Below are 17,180 nucleotides of genomic sequence, written 5' to 3' on the forward strand. Positions count from 1 at the left end.
CCAGCTCCCATCTGGGAGGGCCAGGCAGGTAGGACAAACAGAGCCTCATCAAAGGGATGAAAAATGCTCTTTAGTAAAGGAAACGAAGTAAGCACAGCGGGGATACAGCACTGCGAGATCAGTTACATCACCCAAAAATCCACGTTCTTTGCAGGTGACCTCGACAGGCTCTGAAGATGGAAAAGCCAGATTTTAAACGGGCTCCAAGCTGCACACGTGTTCTCAGCATAGAAAATTTCACAGGATTGCAGAATATTGTCCAAAAGCCAACTTGTCTGCCCCAAGCTCTGCTGCTACTGTCATCACTGGAGACGTGGCCATACCCGAGCATCAGTTCAGACCTCCTCACACCTCACTGTTCTCTGGCACACTCTATGCTTGGCAGCTGTCAGCTCAGGAATCCTTTAGCACATCCCACCTTTGACCTACTGCATCTTCCACACCTCCCTTTCATTTCAGACTCCAGTGCTGCTTCCCTCGCAATCAATCACAAACACTTCACGCTCCCAAAGAGAAAGATGGGGCCCTTATCTCTGGTTACTTTTAGATTTCTCCTGATTACTCCTGACTCTGCTCCCCTTACTCTACAATGCAAAATTGGATGTTGCCAGGTCCTCCAGCAACAAATTGATTTCTTAGAGGTTTATGCCCCAATGGATTCAATCAGGTCACCAGCCAGGATCTCAGCCCAAGCGACTGCAGCTCCACGCAAACTGAGGGCAGGATGAGGCACAAGCTCTCCCCATGTCCATGTCAGCACCATGAAGCCACCAAGCCCAGGAGAACCCAGCAGTGCCTTGCTGTGCCCAGGGCCAGCACAGCCGTGGGTTTTGCATGTAACCACAGCACAGCTGGGTGAAGCTGCCTCTGTGCAGAGCTGCCTGCTGCCCTGGGAGCACCTGGGGGTCCCAATGAGCCAGAGCCATACAGAGCCCACAGCACACATGGCTGTGTATGGGGGTGAGCCAGAGGTCATTAGTACCGAAATGTTTTAGCAACTCCTCAGCAACATTTCAGGAACAAGAAATGTACGATTTGGAGCAATTTCTCAGTTAGCATCCTTTCTACGACAGATTAAAGCCTCGGTTCTTCATGTGAACATTACATGAGATAAGGAAACGTTCTCTATGAAGTGAACATCTTAATAACAGATGGCTCATATTTGGATCATTCTATCATAAATATAATAGTCACCATTTGGAATAATATGAGCAGTACAGCTGTCCATTGTTCCCACGCAGACATTTTTTTGTTCATTAAGTAAGGAAATCAAGCGTGGCAGGAGCACAGAAAATGACAGCACGTCTTAAACGCCGACAGGGCGACTCTCCCAGTAGCTTTGCTATTGATTAGGAAGCACAACATGATCCTGCCAGCCATTCTGGAGCAAAGCCGTCCTGCCCTGGGAGCAGCACCGAATGTTCCCCCATCTCATTGCTCAAAGAAGGGCCCGCAGTTCGGGAAGGGCTGCCTTTCATCTCTGTGTTTCTCCACACAAACCTCTCAACTACAAAAGCAAACAATACTTAACTTGAAACCTTACCTGTTACCTCTGTGATAAATTATGAATTGCTGCATTACGGACACTCGCTAATTCAGAAGGCTGCTAAATAAAACACATCAATGTTCACAATCGCCACCTAATTTAATAACCTCAGACAGCCTCAGTGAGAGCAGACCAGGCTGTGCTCAGTAGAACCAGGCCCTGCAGGGAAGAGGCACAGAAAGGAGCACAAATCCAAACTAGGGAAAAGATGACTCAGACAAGGCTGTTAGCATGAGGTAGCTGATAAAAATACCCTGAGGACGTAAGGGAAATTGCAAAAACACTGATTTGATTCTCAACCGGTACAACGGGGCCCATTTTCCTCTTCTTTGTTGCCTAAGCAAACCCCAAACCCGAACACCAGTAGCATCAGGGATGGGCCATCAGGAGCCGTGCAGAAATGCACACCCACCGGCCCAGGGCTGCTGTGCTCTGCACACCAGGCTGCGCTCACTCTGGCATGCCGTGGCCGCACTCCTTCCCTCCCCTCCCCAGGCTGGGTGCCCTCCCACCAGTGCTCCCACCTCCCCGTTCTGGGGAATGCACCCTTTCTAAGTAGCTGGTGTTGAGATTGATAGGAAAAGTGTGAACATTTTCTGAATTGTAAGGAAAAGAGCACCAAACCCAGGAGAGTATGGCGTTACTAAGTCCAAAAAGCAGATTGATTAATCAGCTCCATATCGAGCTGGGAACAAAACGCTGCAGTCTGCTCTGTGACTGAGCTCCTCCACAGCAGAATGCCTGCAAAGGCCCAGGTGAACGTTTCTCACTTCCAACAACAAACGCCTCTAAAGACAGACATTAATTTCTTTCAGGCTTTTGTACTGGAGCAGAATAAGCTACCTCTATCTTACTAGTTTGCAAAGCAAATTTTAGTTCAGAAGCCGGAGATTTGCTTCTTTCCGAAGTGCATCTCTAACTGCCATTAAGTAACAGACACCTATTGAATTGAAGTCTGTAACTCAGCACAGATCTCTGGAAGTAGTTTCTCAAATTACTTCTTCGAAATGTTTCTCACGACCTTCACTGTGAGCAGAGGGAACAGAGATGGCCCCAACCACATCCAGCCCCAGCCACGAAGCTCTGGGCAGCAACCCACCCCTCTGCAATGGGGCTGCACCACCTGGTGCACATACACCATCACATGCACTGTGCTGTGAAGAGCCTCTCGTCAGCCCGGAGTCCCAAAGCATCTGTCAGAAGAAAAGTAAATATCAAATAAAAGTCCAGCTGCAGCCTTAATGTGCTCCCATCTACATCAGTGGTCCGTCCGGCAACTGGGTGAGGCAAAATGGAAACTGTCACTGAGAGCTTTGGAAAATCCTATTAATTAACAGTGTGTCAACCACGTGAGGCGCATTTTAATGATACACTGAACGACATGTGCATTCCAAGCTATTCCTTGTTAACTAATTATGAAACGCAAAGTCATTGCCAATTTACCACTGCACGACAACGTTACAGCTGCCTTCGTGTTGGCACAATAGGCTTAGGCTTCAAAATAGATCCCTCAGAGGCAGAAAGCGATTAACAGCAATATCAGGCAGCGCAGGCCGTTGTCCTGGTGAGCAACAACTGCTGGTGCCCACAGCTTTGAACAGAGCTCACTGTGAGCATTAACACGCTGTAATACCTGAACTTTCTAACTCAAAATAAATGAACGCCAAGCATTATTTTTTCCCCTTTCCTTTTTCTTAGCCCACTTCCCAAAGGTTCAAATGAGTCGTTCTCATTGACTGCTCTGTGCATTACTTATGTCATTTCCTTGCACTTAGGCTGCAAAAATGAATGTAAAACCAGAGAAGCTGGAAGTTCACCATATTTTAACTTGGGTTTTAGCAACTAGGCTTCAGCTCCAGTAACCGCATCGCACTTTAGCAGAACATCTTTGTTTACACCAAACACACCACATAACATTCAGCAGTATATGAGGAAGGATCGTAATGAAAATTGTACTGTAATTGTCAAAACATATAAGCAACACTTATTTTGCTCATTTACCCAGATAAATTTGCATAGGAAACAAAATGAACGTGTTGGATGACGGATTTAAGTGAAGCGTGTGGCAAAACAAGAAACACGGCCATGGGCTGCAGGGTTGGCTGATGAGCAAAGGCAGCCACAGAGCGTGCACAGCTGGGCTGCAGTGCGAAAGCCGCAGCAGCCTGTGTGTTCTCAGGGACAGCCCTTACAGCACACGCATTGCTTCTTCTACACAAGACCCAGAACGGAGCCAGGGTGTGGTTGCAATGGGACGCAGAACAACGGGACAGGCAACCCCAAGCCCTCGCTCAAGTCCCTGAAAGAACGTTCCTCTCACTTGCTTTTTAATTAACCATCAATAATTAACATCGCCCTAGCAGCCTCAGCAGAGTGCCTCTTAATGGTTTTCTCTACCCTCTAACTACAGAACAATTTAATTAAAGAGCGATCCTCGTCAAGCCAGCAGGTCTGCTCTTCTCCAGCACCAAACCCAACAAAGACACTTTCCTTTCAGTTGTTCCTATAATTAAGTCTACATAAGCACTGCTTTAAGTTTATTGATTATCCTGCCCACCCCCATAGCAGCACACAGCCCAGTGCTGATCACTATGAGGCACCACCGACCGTCCAGCTCCACAGTGATGGTAAATTTGGTTTCCCCTTCTTTCCCCTTTGTGTTTCTTTAGAAGTGCTGACAATGTCAGCATTGTGCTTGAAATCGGAGCCCTCAGCATAAGACACTCAGGAGCTATGCCTGAAGTGGAAAAAGCCAGCTATGCAGATGAGATTCCATGCTTGAGTAATTAAGCCAGATACAGGACCAAACACTCACAGACTGCTCAGTGCGAACAGCGCAGCAGCAACTGGCCCATTCCCTGCATCACTCCCTGCTGTAAATGTCAGCTTATTTTTGCTATTTTTTCTTCATGCTCTCTGACATTAATAGAGTAAATTTAGAAACAACGGACTACTTCTTTATATAGCAATACTAAACCTGTGGAAATCGGTGCCCTGAGATGCAGGCAGAGTCCCCAGCCGTGTGCTGGCAGCACTGTCGGGTTGTATTACTGCTGACACGCCAAGAGAGCAATAGCAGCCAGGCCATTTCTCCAAGGAACAAACTGGAGGGCAGAGATATTCCTCCCTGCTGCACCGCACCTCTCCTCAGCTGCTCTAAGGCCGATCGTGGAACTGGGATGCGTCCCAGACGCTTCAGAAGATGAATTCAGTGCCAGAGTCGCACAGGAAGCAAGGAAATGATGTTATCCGCTTGAGAAAAACGAGAAAACAACGTTTTGGTGGCTGGCTGCAGAACGGGACGTCAGGGCGGAGCCGCGGGGAGCGACGCTCAGCACCACGGACAGCAGCCGCGGCTCCCGCAGCCCGGCGGCCTCCCGGGGCGGGGAGCAGCAGAGCAGGGCGGGAAACCCGGCGCCACCGCAACCCGGCAGCGCCGGCAACGGCTGCCGTCACACGAACGCAGCGCCGAGAGACGGAGCCCTTGGGGAGAGAGGATAAGAGACGTTTTGGTATCAGAACATCAGCGGGATGCGGAGTTACACAGAGCTGCTGCTATTGCGCTGCTTGGAAAGGCTCTCACGCCGTTGTCGGAAAAATTTTAACATTAATTACTAGAAAAGTTTTCAATATTAGTAATTAACAAATGCTTTTCCGTGAAAAAGTGAGTAATTCACATTAAACCCGGTAACTGTGGGTAATTGAAGTCCTCACGTACTTTTTTGTGTGTAGCCACAGAAGGCAACAAAGACCGCTCTCAAGAAGAAGCACGGGGGCTGCCCACTTGTTGGCTGACTTCATGTTTTATGCAGAACGCAGAGCTATGGTGAACAAACGGCTGGGCTCCACAGCGACTGGTGCGTGATCGCCCCTGTGGCACAGGAAAAGGCCCCGTACCTTTATCACACACAGCCCCGGGGCCGTTTGTGCCGTGGGACCCAATCCCCACCGACAGCCTGGTGCAAGATTCCTCACAGCACATTCTGGCTCTTTCCAGCTCTCAAACTGAGGAGTGCAGAGGTGCGCTGCCCCGTGCCCCATCTGCACCACCAGCACAGGAGCTGCGAGCTGCAAAGGGCTCCTGCTGCACACCTCCTGCCAGTGCCTTCCACCAAACTGCGCCTATTGCTGCACTCCATCACTGTTTCACTGCATCTCCTTTCCTGCAGGAACAGTCTCTGTGCTGGGAGCCATATCTGACAGCACTGCAGGCTCCCACACCCCACCACAGCCTCACTCTGTCAGTGACCCATACCTGTGGCTGTGCAGCCGCCCCTCAGAGCTTCCAACCAGCATTCCCTCATTCCTGAACTGGGTTTTCATCCAAAGGGACTTTTACTATTTGCCACAGCATAAGGAAGAACAAGACTGTCTTTCACATCCATTTCACTGCGGCTGGTAACAACCATTGGAACACAGGAGAGAAAAGGCAAAAGGCACTGTCTGTCCATGCACAGAGGGGGCCGTACGCCTCCGCTGCAGCAGCAATTCCATCGGGTCAGGAGCATCCAGCACCTCCCTGTGTGGGAAGGTGAGCACACACCAACCCTGCAGTGGTGCAGCTCAGAGACACTTTGATATCATCGCTCATCATCTGTGGGTCACAGAATCACAGAATTGTAGGGGTTGGAAGGGAGCTCCAGAGATCATCGAGTCCAACCCCCCTGCCAAAGCAGGTTCCCTACAGCAGGTCGCACAGGTCGGCATCCAGGCAGGTCTTGAACATCTCCAGAGAAGGAGACTCCACCACCTCCCTGGGCAGCCTGTTCCAGTGCAAAAGAAACAGTCCATAAGAAACAGTTTATCCAAAAGAACTGCAACTGGAGATGCACTTACCAAAATGCAACTTGCTTGTTTTTTTTAATGTCTATTTACTGCAGCTCTAAAAATGCTGCACATATCATAACTACAGATTTAAGAGTGGTCTCTGCTGCAGCTTTCTGCTACAGCACTTCACTCCACTCAAGCACTGCGAAGAAAATTTTAACAAGAAAACAAAGAAAACACACTTTCATGAAAAAGAGCTGGAGCCCGTTCCTTTCTGCTCAGTTCTCGGCAGCTGGACAGACGAGTACCACAGAGATTCACTTAATGCCTGCGATGATGTCCTCAATGCATGCACATAATGGGAGCCACAAGAGCAGACTGGGGTCCCCAGCAGTGCTGCGCTCAATCCCACATGGGGCACTCAGCAACTGCAGGCCTGGCTGCCTCACCAGGCAGGCAATTACGTGCACGTGCATTTTAAAAAGCCGACCAGGTCTTCATTTACTCACACAGTGATGTGAGCAGCGTGTGGTATCTGCACACACATTGCACTTGCAGCTAATTTATACACTACCCAGTTAAGACAGCTTTCCACGCGACAGCACTGTCAACACAATTATGATAACTCGAAAACAAACTCTGGATTTTCCTCCTCAGTAGAAGCACCAGTGCAGCCTGCAGCGCACACGTGGCCCCGCAGTGCTATTTTAGGAGCACAGTCCTATCTTTGTCCTGGCAGTGATGAGCAGCAGACACGCGCTCCCAAAATATCTTCAGCAGGGAGGAGCCAGTTTGCTCTCTCTCCATCAGCGGTGCCTCAGCCCTGTGGGAAATGCGGCCACAGCACTGACAAACCCAGCTGGAGAAGATCACAGCAGCACCAGGGCCTGCTGTGGTTTGGAAAGGAGAAAGAATCGCCCTCCATCCTGAATGGGAGAAGAGATGCTGAACCAAGCGCAGAAAAACATTACGCCAAGGCTGGAAGGAACACGGAGCTAAATTCACTGCTTAAGTTTTACAGAGGGGCAAACAACAACACAACTCTTGTTGCTCTTACTTGGCGTTTTAACAAACAGAAGCAATTTGTCCCGGTCAAAAGAAACCTGGTGTTTGGTGCATAATTTCACTGATCTCTGATCATAATTTCACACACTGATCTCTGCAGGAGAAAGCCACATCAGAAGATGCACGTTTCAGTGCACCATACATGAACCAATCCCTCAGTTCTGCTCACCACGGTGCTCGTTTTGACACCTGCTCACAATTTTTCTCACTGTGGCATCTAACGTGTGGTAAAAACCAAACTGAACAGCAAACACCAGCGCCCCAGCACGCTGAGCTTGTGCTGTGCCACACACAGCATCCGAGCTGCACACAGACCTGCCCTGCTGTCACAGTTACCACAGGACCTCTGCACAGCACTGACACAGCAACATCCTCACCTGTCCCCAGACCTGCGTGTACGGAGCAGCCGCACTGAGACACAGCAGGACTGCTGCTGGCTGCCAGGCAGTGCGCAGGTGCTGGGATAAGCTGAGCACAGCACTGTGCTGCGGGAGCAGGACAGCCACCTCTGCTGCTGAGCACTGTGTGCTATTCTACAATCACAGAGCAGTGCAGGCCGGAAAAGCCCCTTCAGATCCCCAAGCCCAGCCCACATCCCTCAGTGCCACATCCCCGCAGCTCTGAACGCCTCCATGGACAGGGACTGCCCACCCCTGGGCAGCTGTGCCAGCGCCTGGCTGCTCTCTGCAGAACAAACTGCTCTGATACCAACCTGACCCTGCCTGGTGCAATGTGAGGCCACCACCTCTCATTCTATCGCTGCTATTTGGGGCACAGGCCAACCCCCACCTCGCCACAGCCTCCTGTCAGGAGTTGTAAGGAGCAGTGAATTCCCCTGAGCCTCCTCTTCTCCTCAGCCAACAACCCCAGCTCCCTCAGCCGCTCCACATAAGCCCTGCGCTCCAGACTCTGCACAGCACTGCTGTCCTTCTCTGGACGTGTTCCAGAGCCTTGATGTCTTTCTTGCAGTGAAGAGCTTTACTCTCTTCCTACAAGACAAAGCTCATTTCTGAACAGGCACCATTTCCCAGTTGGGGAACTCAAAGATAAACCCAGTTCATAGCAACAGCTCGAGCCAGCACTCTCTTCCCTGGACGTGCTCATTACTGGTCAAAGGTGCAGAGATGTACGACAGTAAACAAACACTTCTTGTGTTTGGCGAAAGCCAGGCAGGATGTTACTGACTGCTGGCACTGCCAGGGCAGGCGTGGGGCTGAAGCCTGGCTGGGTGCCCCATTTGCTGGAGCACGGAGAAAAGCCAGAACCTGGAACATGAAGTTACTGGGGCTGTTTGAACACCTGTGAGTTATTCATTTCATTACAACATGCAGTACTGAGCCTTTAAAATGCAAATTACTTGGGACCAGGCTTTAGCCTTATTTTCTGTAGAGCAAAAAGCACATTCTCCCACGGTGCAAACAACCCAAGCCTAATATATATTATTTTCTGCACTTCCTACCTTCTAGCCTTGCCTGCCAGCTTCCATTAACTGGGGTTCCAGGAAAACATGCAGCACATTCTCTTTCTAATGGATCGTGTGACATAGTTTTACAAGGTCATTTAGCATTCTCCATATCACGGTTCAAAAAAAAAAAAAGACCTTTCACATGAGATATGATACCATACTGACAGTGCGAGATAGCATGAGATGCTGGCAGCATGGAGAAAGATGCACCCACTGACAGCCCGATCCAAGAGGTAACCGTGCTTCCACAGCAACTTGCAGCACACGAAGACCAACTGCACAGCCATCAGTATGCTTGGGCAGATCTCATTTCTGCTCAGTTGTCATGGCACTGGCTTGTGGGTGTTTGCAATATGCACTGCCAGGGAGTGTCACACCTCAGCAACACACTTGCCATCCAATGCTTCGAAAGTGCTTTTTCTACACCAAAATAGCACAGAAAATAGTAGTAGCAGTGCCACTTGCAAGGAAAAGATGTGCTCATGAGATGTCCAGAGCCCTCCGAGGTGTGCACACACTGCACTACCTGTGCAGCCAGCAGGAAAGAGATTTCAAAGGAACCTGACTGACCCTGATGGCCTCCAGCACAACAAACAGCCAGCTGACACACACAGCTACACAACAGCCCCACTCCTTCAGCAGCAGCACGTGTGCAGCCCCCTCCCCACCGAGTTCTGGCTTACCCTATGGAGAACAGCTTGCTCTCAGCAGCCAGAGCTTCTGCCCAAGCCTTTCGCTCTGACTTTTGTCACTATATTCAGGATCTAAATCAGAAACACATCACAGTCCTTTAAATAACCATAGAATTGGCTCAAAGTACTCCCCCCAGGCTCTCATACTACACAACCTGTGTACACCAGTAGCATTAGAGTCCAGTGCTAGGAAGTGTCTCAGGTGCCAAGTTCCCACATACCACAATGGCTTCTCACCAATTCAATGTCTTCCTAGTCACGGCTGTTTTCTTTTTCCCCCACTCTGGGTGCTGAAATACACACGATGCCTTCTGATACTGCCATGCAATCCTTCTCCTCTCACAGGACACACAAGTCAGTATTTTGCACGGTCGGATTTGTTTCAGGGTGGGGAGAAGGGGCTCGGTGAGGGACTGAACCTGAAATGAAGAAAGGTGGAAATATTTTTTCCTGAGCAAAGACAGCTGTGTTTTTCCCTTGCACAGACAATGCAGCAGGGAGACCCAGTGCAAGGCACCAGGTCATGCTTCCATGCCTTTAGCCTCACCGCTTTGCTTCCAGGTGCTCAGTACCCCCAGTCTGCACCAGCCCTGGACAACACGTGCTCCACTCACTGGAATAACTCGCTGCAGGTTAACACAGAACTGCCTGGAGCACACGAACTCGCTGCTGGTGCCCAAGAGCCAAACAGGGTTATTTTTTGAACCACAAATGATCAGCTTCCAGAACTGCCATTTGAGCTGTGAATACATCGGTACGTGGTGTTCCACTTAATTACACGGGCTGGCTGACCATCACCCACAAGGACTTGGTGCACAGCCAGACCAGTGGGCTGCTGAAGTCAGAGCACCACTCAGCACCTCATCCCTCTGCTGGTCCAGGTTTTCTTCAGGAAAAGCCCCCGAAGAACCACAGGGAGGTGACTCAGCACATCGACGTTCTGGCACTGTCAGATCTCACTGCTTAGCAGTGCTCACAGCCGTCTGTTCACACATGGAAAACTAAAACTGCTTGGGATAACTGTCACGTAAAACAACTTAATTCCTGAAGAATTAAAGTGGGACAGAAGAGGATGCTGACATTTATCTTCTCCTGTTAGGAGACACTCAGGTGCTCACAAGCCACACGCCCTCATTAGGGAGATGAAGGCTGAAGCCCAGGTTGGCTCTCAGCTCTCCGCCCTCACAGCTCCTGCTGCACACCTCCCCACACACAGGCACAGAAGCACTCGGATTCACGCTTCTGTCAGCACTGCCGGCTGCAGTTGCCTCCCCATGACCTGCACGTCACACAGCAGGCAGCTATTACGTAGTTGTTATCTGTGATTAGTGCTGCTCTGCCACTGGGGTCCCGGGGTAAGGCAGTAAAACCATTCCACAAGAAACAGACGCTGAAAAGGAACCGTTCTCCATATCTACACACAGACATTCTGTGCGCCCGCCTCTGGATGTCTGTGACCACCATCATGTGAGAACTACACCAGCCATACACGGCTGTGAAGTGCTCATTGCTTCAGAAGTTCCACACAATAAAGGCATCAAATCGATGCAAATCAACACCTTTCACTTCCAAGGTTGCAATTTTTACCTTATAAAAGCTGACGTTACACACCACACGAGCTGCACCTCCACGTGCCAGGCACCCGCCGCCCTTGGGTCTCAGCACCCAGAACCATGCACAACAGCTTCTGTTCAGCTCCATTTAATTGCACTTGTAGCCCCTGGAAAACTCAGCTGCAGGCACCAGGGGAAGCAGCGGCAGAACTCATCACACCGGCAACAAACAGGCTGCCCTGGGCTGGGGGTTCCGACCCTGGAGCTGTTCAGACCCCTGGGGACCTGGCACAGAGAGATGTGGGCAGTGGATCTCAGGGGGCTCTTCCAGCCTGAAAGGCTCTGTATTTCTGCCATTCTAATGTGATAAATAAGGTGTTTAAGCCCCTAGAAGCACGTTCTTCAGTGCTATTCTCAGTTCTCAAGCAGACTGTAGTGATTGGGACCTTTAGAGAACAGGCGAAGTATCAATTTGATCTGACATTCTACCTGTACCTTTGACCGCTTTTCTCTGATCTGCCTTCTCCATTCCAATAAAGCCAGCATCCCATGAACCCCAGTCAGATCTGTTAACTTTTCCTTATTTGACTTCAGGAAAGCAGCCTCAGCTGCCCATTGGTTTTCACCTGACCGTCTGAAAGCACAACTGCCAAAAAGCTCCAACTTGCCAGACGGAGCGAAGGGCTCCTGCTCTAGGCAGGCCAGGAACGTGTGACAAGAACCTGCCTCTGGGTAAACTACACTCCAAAAAAGGCCACGGATCTGCAAGAAAAAAGATCCTTTACAAAAAAAGGAACACAAAGAAACAACCGACAACGCTAAACACAGCTTTTCTGACACCTCCTTGCAATTCTCACTCCCTCCTCCTCCCCCCCACACTTACTTAGTTACCACTTTGGAACAGAAAGCCTTTATTCCTCCTGTTCTTCAATAACAGGCAGCAAGTGCATCTGCGCTCCCAACCCACAGCCGTGCGAGTCCGGCTGCAGACAGGCTCTGCCTTCCAGCTGGACACGCTGCCGTGAGATCAGAAAACAGGAAGCAGGAGGAGAAATAAAAGCGCGCCTTGGCAGCCCGACGCCGTAACTCACACCTGTGACAGGGCTGCAGCTGCGAGGAGCGGGGGCCTGGAACCGGAGCTGCCGGCCCGGCTCCGTTCCGCGCCCCGCGGCGCCTGGGAGCCGCCCGCTGCCACGCCGTGCCGGGCGGCGCCACACAGCCACCGGCCCAGCGCTCGGAATGGCCGCGAGATGGTCGCGGCACGTTACCCCACATCTGCAACTTGCCGCCCGTTTCCATGGGGACGGAGCGGAGCAGCCGCGGGCCGACCCGCCTCCCGGGGTGCGCGAGCACGGCGGCACCGAGCGGAGCGGAGGGACCCGGCGTGCGGGACGTGCGGGGCGGCCCGGCACCGAGCGGCACCGCGGGGCGGGCACTGAGCCAGCAACAGCCATCTACCGCCAGCAACGGTCCCCCAGTGCCCGGTCAGGGCTTGCTCCCACCTGAGCAAAGAGCTCCGTTCCTCGAGAGGGGCAGCCTGAACTCCCGTGGTCACATCGCCCAGCGCTGTGCTGCGTACCTCCGGCCTGCCGGAGCTGAGCTGCTGGGAGCCTCCATCAGGAGCGAGGCTGGGGAACGAGAAAGGTGAAGCCGGCAGAGCGCAGTGTCACAGGGCTGGCATGCAACCGCCGACGCAGACGGCGACAAAAACAATTAGGCTGCCACATTAACACCCCGTAAATCTGCTGCGAACGTGAGGCAGTGCCACCGCGTCGGCATGGAGCCCTGGGGTCGGCCCGGCTCAGCGCAAGCCGAAGGTAAAACAACGCCGGATGACTTTGCACGTTGCCCCTCGTGTGCTGTGCGCTGCTGTAGGAGCCCCTGAGATGGGAGGAGCCCCGGCCTGCTCGCACTTCGGGTATGGGGCACACACACACAGTGCTCTGCTCCCCCTGCCATGCACTTCTACTGCTCAGCTCAGCTCCCGAGCCCAGCTCACCTGTAAGCAGTCTAGCATAGCTGCGTTGAAGCATTCCTGTTAGCTTCACAACAGCAGTTTTCAGCATTTGGGAAAGCAAACAAACAAACCAACGACTTGTTTGTTCCTTTCCCAGAGTAAGGACAGAAAACACTTCCAGCCCCCATTAACGACAAAAACGTATAAGCCCCACAACACATGGATGCTGTGCAGGGAAACCTTAGTGCCTTTGCTCTGAAGGGAGCCCCAGGAGGGAATGGAGGCACCAGGCTGCACCACCTCTGCTTCTGAGAGCCAGCTCCTGGGCCAGGCAACAAGATTTCTAATGGCTTTCATGGTTATAAATAAGAAGTCCTACAAAACCCTTACAGAAAGGGATCCATTCTTCTCAATATGAAACAGTTCACAGAGTTAATGACCAACACACTGCCACACACGTGCAGGCTTCCTTCACTCCACCTCAGCTGCAGCACATCGCAGCTTTGGGAGCACTCAGCCCTACAGGGTTGGGTTTGTTGGGTTTTTTAGACCTTTTATTTTTTTCATTTATGTTTTTTTTCTCTTTTACACCCAATTGAGAAAATCAGGCTCAGCCTCACCCAACACTTCTGGCACCGCATCCCTGGGCAGCGGCACCCAAATGGACACATCTCTATCAGCTGCTGTCTGCACACTGGAAGCACCCGGTGCCGATACTCACAAAGATGACAGAACCCATCTCTGAACGTACTGCTGCCTTCAGGAAGCAAACACCAGGCACGCTGCTGCCATCCTATCGCAGTCAGCTTTCCAACATTTTGCATCCCAGCTCTGAAACCCTCAGAAATATTTCAAAGATTTTATCAGCAAACAGCAGAACACACGCTGCAGTCTCGCACAGCACCAGGAACACGAGCATCAGCAGGAGGCAGGGAGCCGCTCCCCAGGGGGTTCGGATCAGCCCCAGCAGTGCTAACAGAAGCAGCTGCGTTGGGGCGGCACAGGGCACGGCACCCAGCATGAAGGCAGCGAGGAGCAGGACGCTGCTGGTCAGTGCCAGCCTGCTCCATGCAGGTGCTGCACAGCCCCAGTGCCCAGGTGGTGGCAGGAAGGCAGAGCAGGGCTGCACCACTGCTGCACCCAGCACTGCCTCGACCCCTGAAAAACAGCCAGATGTCCTGCAGAGAACAGGACACCATGCTGCCAGAGATGGAGGGAGCAGACAGGAGAAGCAAATGACAGACAGAGTTTTCCCTGAGAGTCACAACCTGCAGCGCTCCGTGCCACCAATTAAGTGGAGCACAGCAGCCCAGGACCACAGACTGCAGTCACACAGCAGCACAGCATGGAGCAGCAGCAGAGGGCCAGAGTCGGGCAGGCAGCTCCCAGCCCAGAGCCCTGCTCGAGTCAGCCAGGCTAGGCAGCACCAAGCATTTCTATGCCCTAACCTGCACGTGGCAGCACACTGAGCTGAAGGCAATCTCTGGACCTTGTGTTATTACTTATGAGAATAAGCATTCACCTCCTCTTTACACACACCCTTCCACAACCAAAAGGAGTCGGATGCTGGCTTAGGGCAGCTGGGCTCCTGTATGTGCACCAGTGGGAAACCACACGTTAAACGTCACGTCCTCACCTATTCATTTTTTATATCCTTTATTATTGTTTTACTTAAAATCATCAGCACTGGCCGTCATTCCGCACAGTGTCACACACAGAGCCGAAGTACTAACCGCCTTCTTTATCTCAGGAACTTACTGGGACGTCTTAAGGGATCTCCATAGCAACCATGCTGCGCAGCAAACAGGCGCGCAGCCGAACCGCACCACGGAGCGCAGCAGGCACGCGGAGCAGCAGTGCCGGTGAACATCGCAGAGCACCACTCGCAATCCCCGTTATCAGCGCCAGCAGCTTTTGGCCAGCAGCGGTTCACCCGCAGAGCTCCATTTCCCTGCACAGGCTGCGTGCAGGCGCAGCTCCGTCTGAATTCCGGAGCAAAGTCCCCACCTCGCACCGCTCACCGCTCCTGCCGCCGGCCCGCATCCACGGCCAAACCCTTTCACAACCCCCCGAGAAGCCGCGGGGCCGCGCGCGCAGGCAGCGCGGTGCCGGCCCCACACACGGCTACGGCAACTGACGGGAGCCGGGAGCCGGCGGTGACTCCGACACGCAGCTCCTCTCGGCCCAGCGGTAACGAGGACAAACGAGGGCGAATTACCGCCACGCCGGCGGCTCCCCGTGCCCGACGTAAGGCCGCGGTGCTTCCCGGCGCCTCGCGCACATCCCGCACGTCTCCCCGCACCGCCCCGCTCCAACTTTCCCTCCCGCGGCCCCGCGTCGCCGTTCCGACCCGAACTTTCCCGGCCCGCCCGGCCGCTCCCCGCGGATCCGCCGCGCCCCGCAACAGGTGCGGACGGGACGCTCACCGTCCTCCCGCTCGTCGAACACGGGTCTCTTGGAGGAGGAGGCGCTCGCTCCCATCCTCTTCTTCCACTTGCCCCAATGGAACATCGGGCCGAGCGGATGGCATGCCCCGCGCGCCGCTCCCCGCCGAACGGCGGCTCCCGCGAGCGGGGACGAACGGCCCCGAGCCGCGCTCAGCCGAGCCGCGCTCAGCCGCCCCGCGCGCCGCGGCCGACCGCCCGCATGGCAGCCCCGCTCCTCCTGCCCGCGGCGGCTGCCGCAGCGCGGGGCGGCGGGGACGGCGAGCGCGGCCGGGCGGGGCGGGGCGGGGCGGAGGAGGGCCGGGAGTGGCGGCACGCAGCGCCCCCGGCGGCGGCGGGAGGACAGCGGCGCTCCAGGTGCGGTGGGCGGCGCGGGGCTGCCGCTCTGCTGAGCTTCTCGCCGCGGGCGCGCGCTGAGCGTGGCGGCACGCGGCTGCTGTGCGTGGAAGCGGGGCTCGCGCGGCTGGAATCGGTCGTCGCGAGCCGGCTCTGACCTGTAACCCGGCCGTCCGAAGGCAGCCGCGGGCGTTGTCCTTTTGGTAACAAAATTGAAGTTTTTCTTGCACGGAAGTTCCCCAGAGTTTCAGAATCTCCTCACTGGAAAGATCTCTGTTGCCGCGCTCTTAAGGATGTCCCATAGAAGCAATGCCCTGATGGGAAGCTGTGCTGAGGTCGGCAGAGGCCCCAGGTAGCAGTGATGAGCAGGATGAGAGGCGATGGCCTCACACTGCGCCACAGAGGGTCAGGTTGGTATCACAGCAATGTCTGCTCCAGAGAGCGGCCAGGCGCTGGCACAGCTGCCCACGGGTGGGCAGTCCCCGTCCATGGAGGCATTCAGAGCTGCAGGGATGTGGCTCTGAGGGATGTGGGCTGTGGGACTGTGGGGTTGGGGTCTCGAAGGGCTTTTCCAGCCTGCACTATTCTGTGATTCCATTATTCTAAGCTTGGATTTGGGAAAGCCAACCGGGCCTGGAGTTTGCAGTGCAGGAGTGAAGTGGCTGATTCCACTTATCGCTGTAACGTGACACAGGTGCAGCACAGAGCAACGTGGGTGTGCAGCAGAAATGCAAAGTCACGGCCTGAAGCAGTGATGGAGCACCTGGTGGGAGGCAGGGCCAGCCCAGGGCAGCTCAGCTGCATGCAATGTACCTGATTGACAGGAAGGGCTGGAGCCAGGATCCGCCCCTTCCAGACCTCATGTAAGGGCTGGCAGCGGCGCTGAGGGTGCCTTGCTGGAGGTCCCTGCCTGCCTGTCTGCAGTTTTTCCAAAGTTAACCAAGTTTTTTTCCTTTGCTTTTGTGTTTTCAGTTGTTGTGCTTCAGCTTGTTCTTTGTTGCAGCATTGGTCTTCGTTACTCTGCTATTATCACTGAATTTTCTATCATGTTTTAGTGTTTCAGGGTGCGATGCAAGGATTTAAATTAAATTAGGAAAATAAGCAGTGTTGAAGTGTCAGCTTTTCTGCATGTGGCACACAGCCCTCCCAGCTGTGTGTGGAAGCCATAGCGAGGACACAGCTGTTGGTTCCACCTCTTATCCCTCCAGAAGGCACAGCGTGTACCTGACCTGACTTCACGGTTTCTAATTTAAGACTTGTGCTGTTTTCTTTTATGGCATGTCATGAAACAGGGATGTTGGTTACTGCACCCTTAGGGCTGGTGTGTCACAAGTCAGTCATTATTTAAAACTCTG

General features: G+C 53.2%; 1 protein-coding gene across 4 annotated transcripts in view; it reads right to left on the reverse strand.

The window, feature by feature from the left end:
• STK32C (serine/threonine kinase 32C) overlaps positions 1-15,668 on the reverse strand; it is a 60,573-nt gene extending 44,905 nt beyond the window's left edge. For 2 of the 4 annotated variants that reach the window (XR_007376882.1, XM_048944022.1), the window contains exon 1: positions 15,472-15,668. Coding sequence is in view for 1 of the 4 variants with exons in the window: in XM_048944022.1 (XP_048799979.1) it covers positions 15,472-15,556 (85 nt within the window). In the remaining 3 variants the exon portion in view is untranslated. Of the gene's footprint in view, positions 1-9,772; positions 9,932-15,471 lie in introns of those variants that run through there. The other 2 variants (XM_048944025.1, XM_048944024.1) reach the window with 2 other exon arrangements.
• Positions 15,669-17,180: the final 1,512 nt, after the last annotated feature.

The sequence above is a fragment of the Lagopus muta genome, chromosome 5, assembly GCF_023343835.1.
Source record: "Lagopus muta isolate bLagMut1 chromosome 5, bLagMut1 primary, whole genome shotgun sequence".
Classification (NCBI taxonomy): domain Eukaryota; kingdom Metazoa; phylum Chordata; class Aves; order Galliformes; family Phasianidae; genus Lagopus; species Lagopus muta.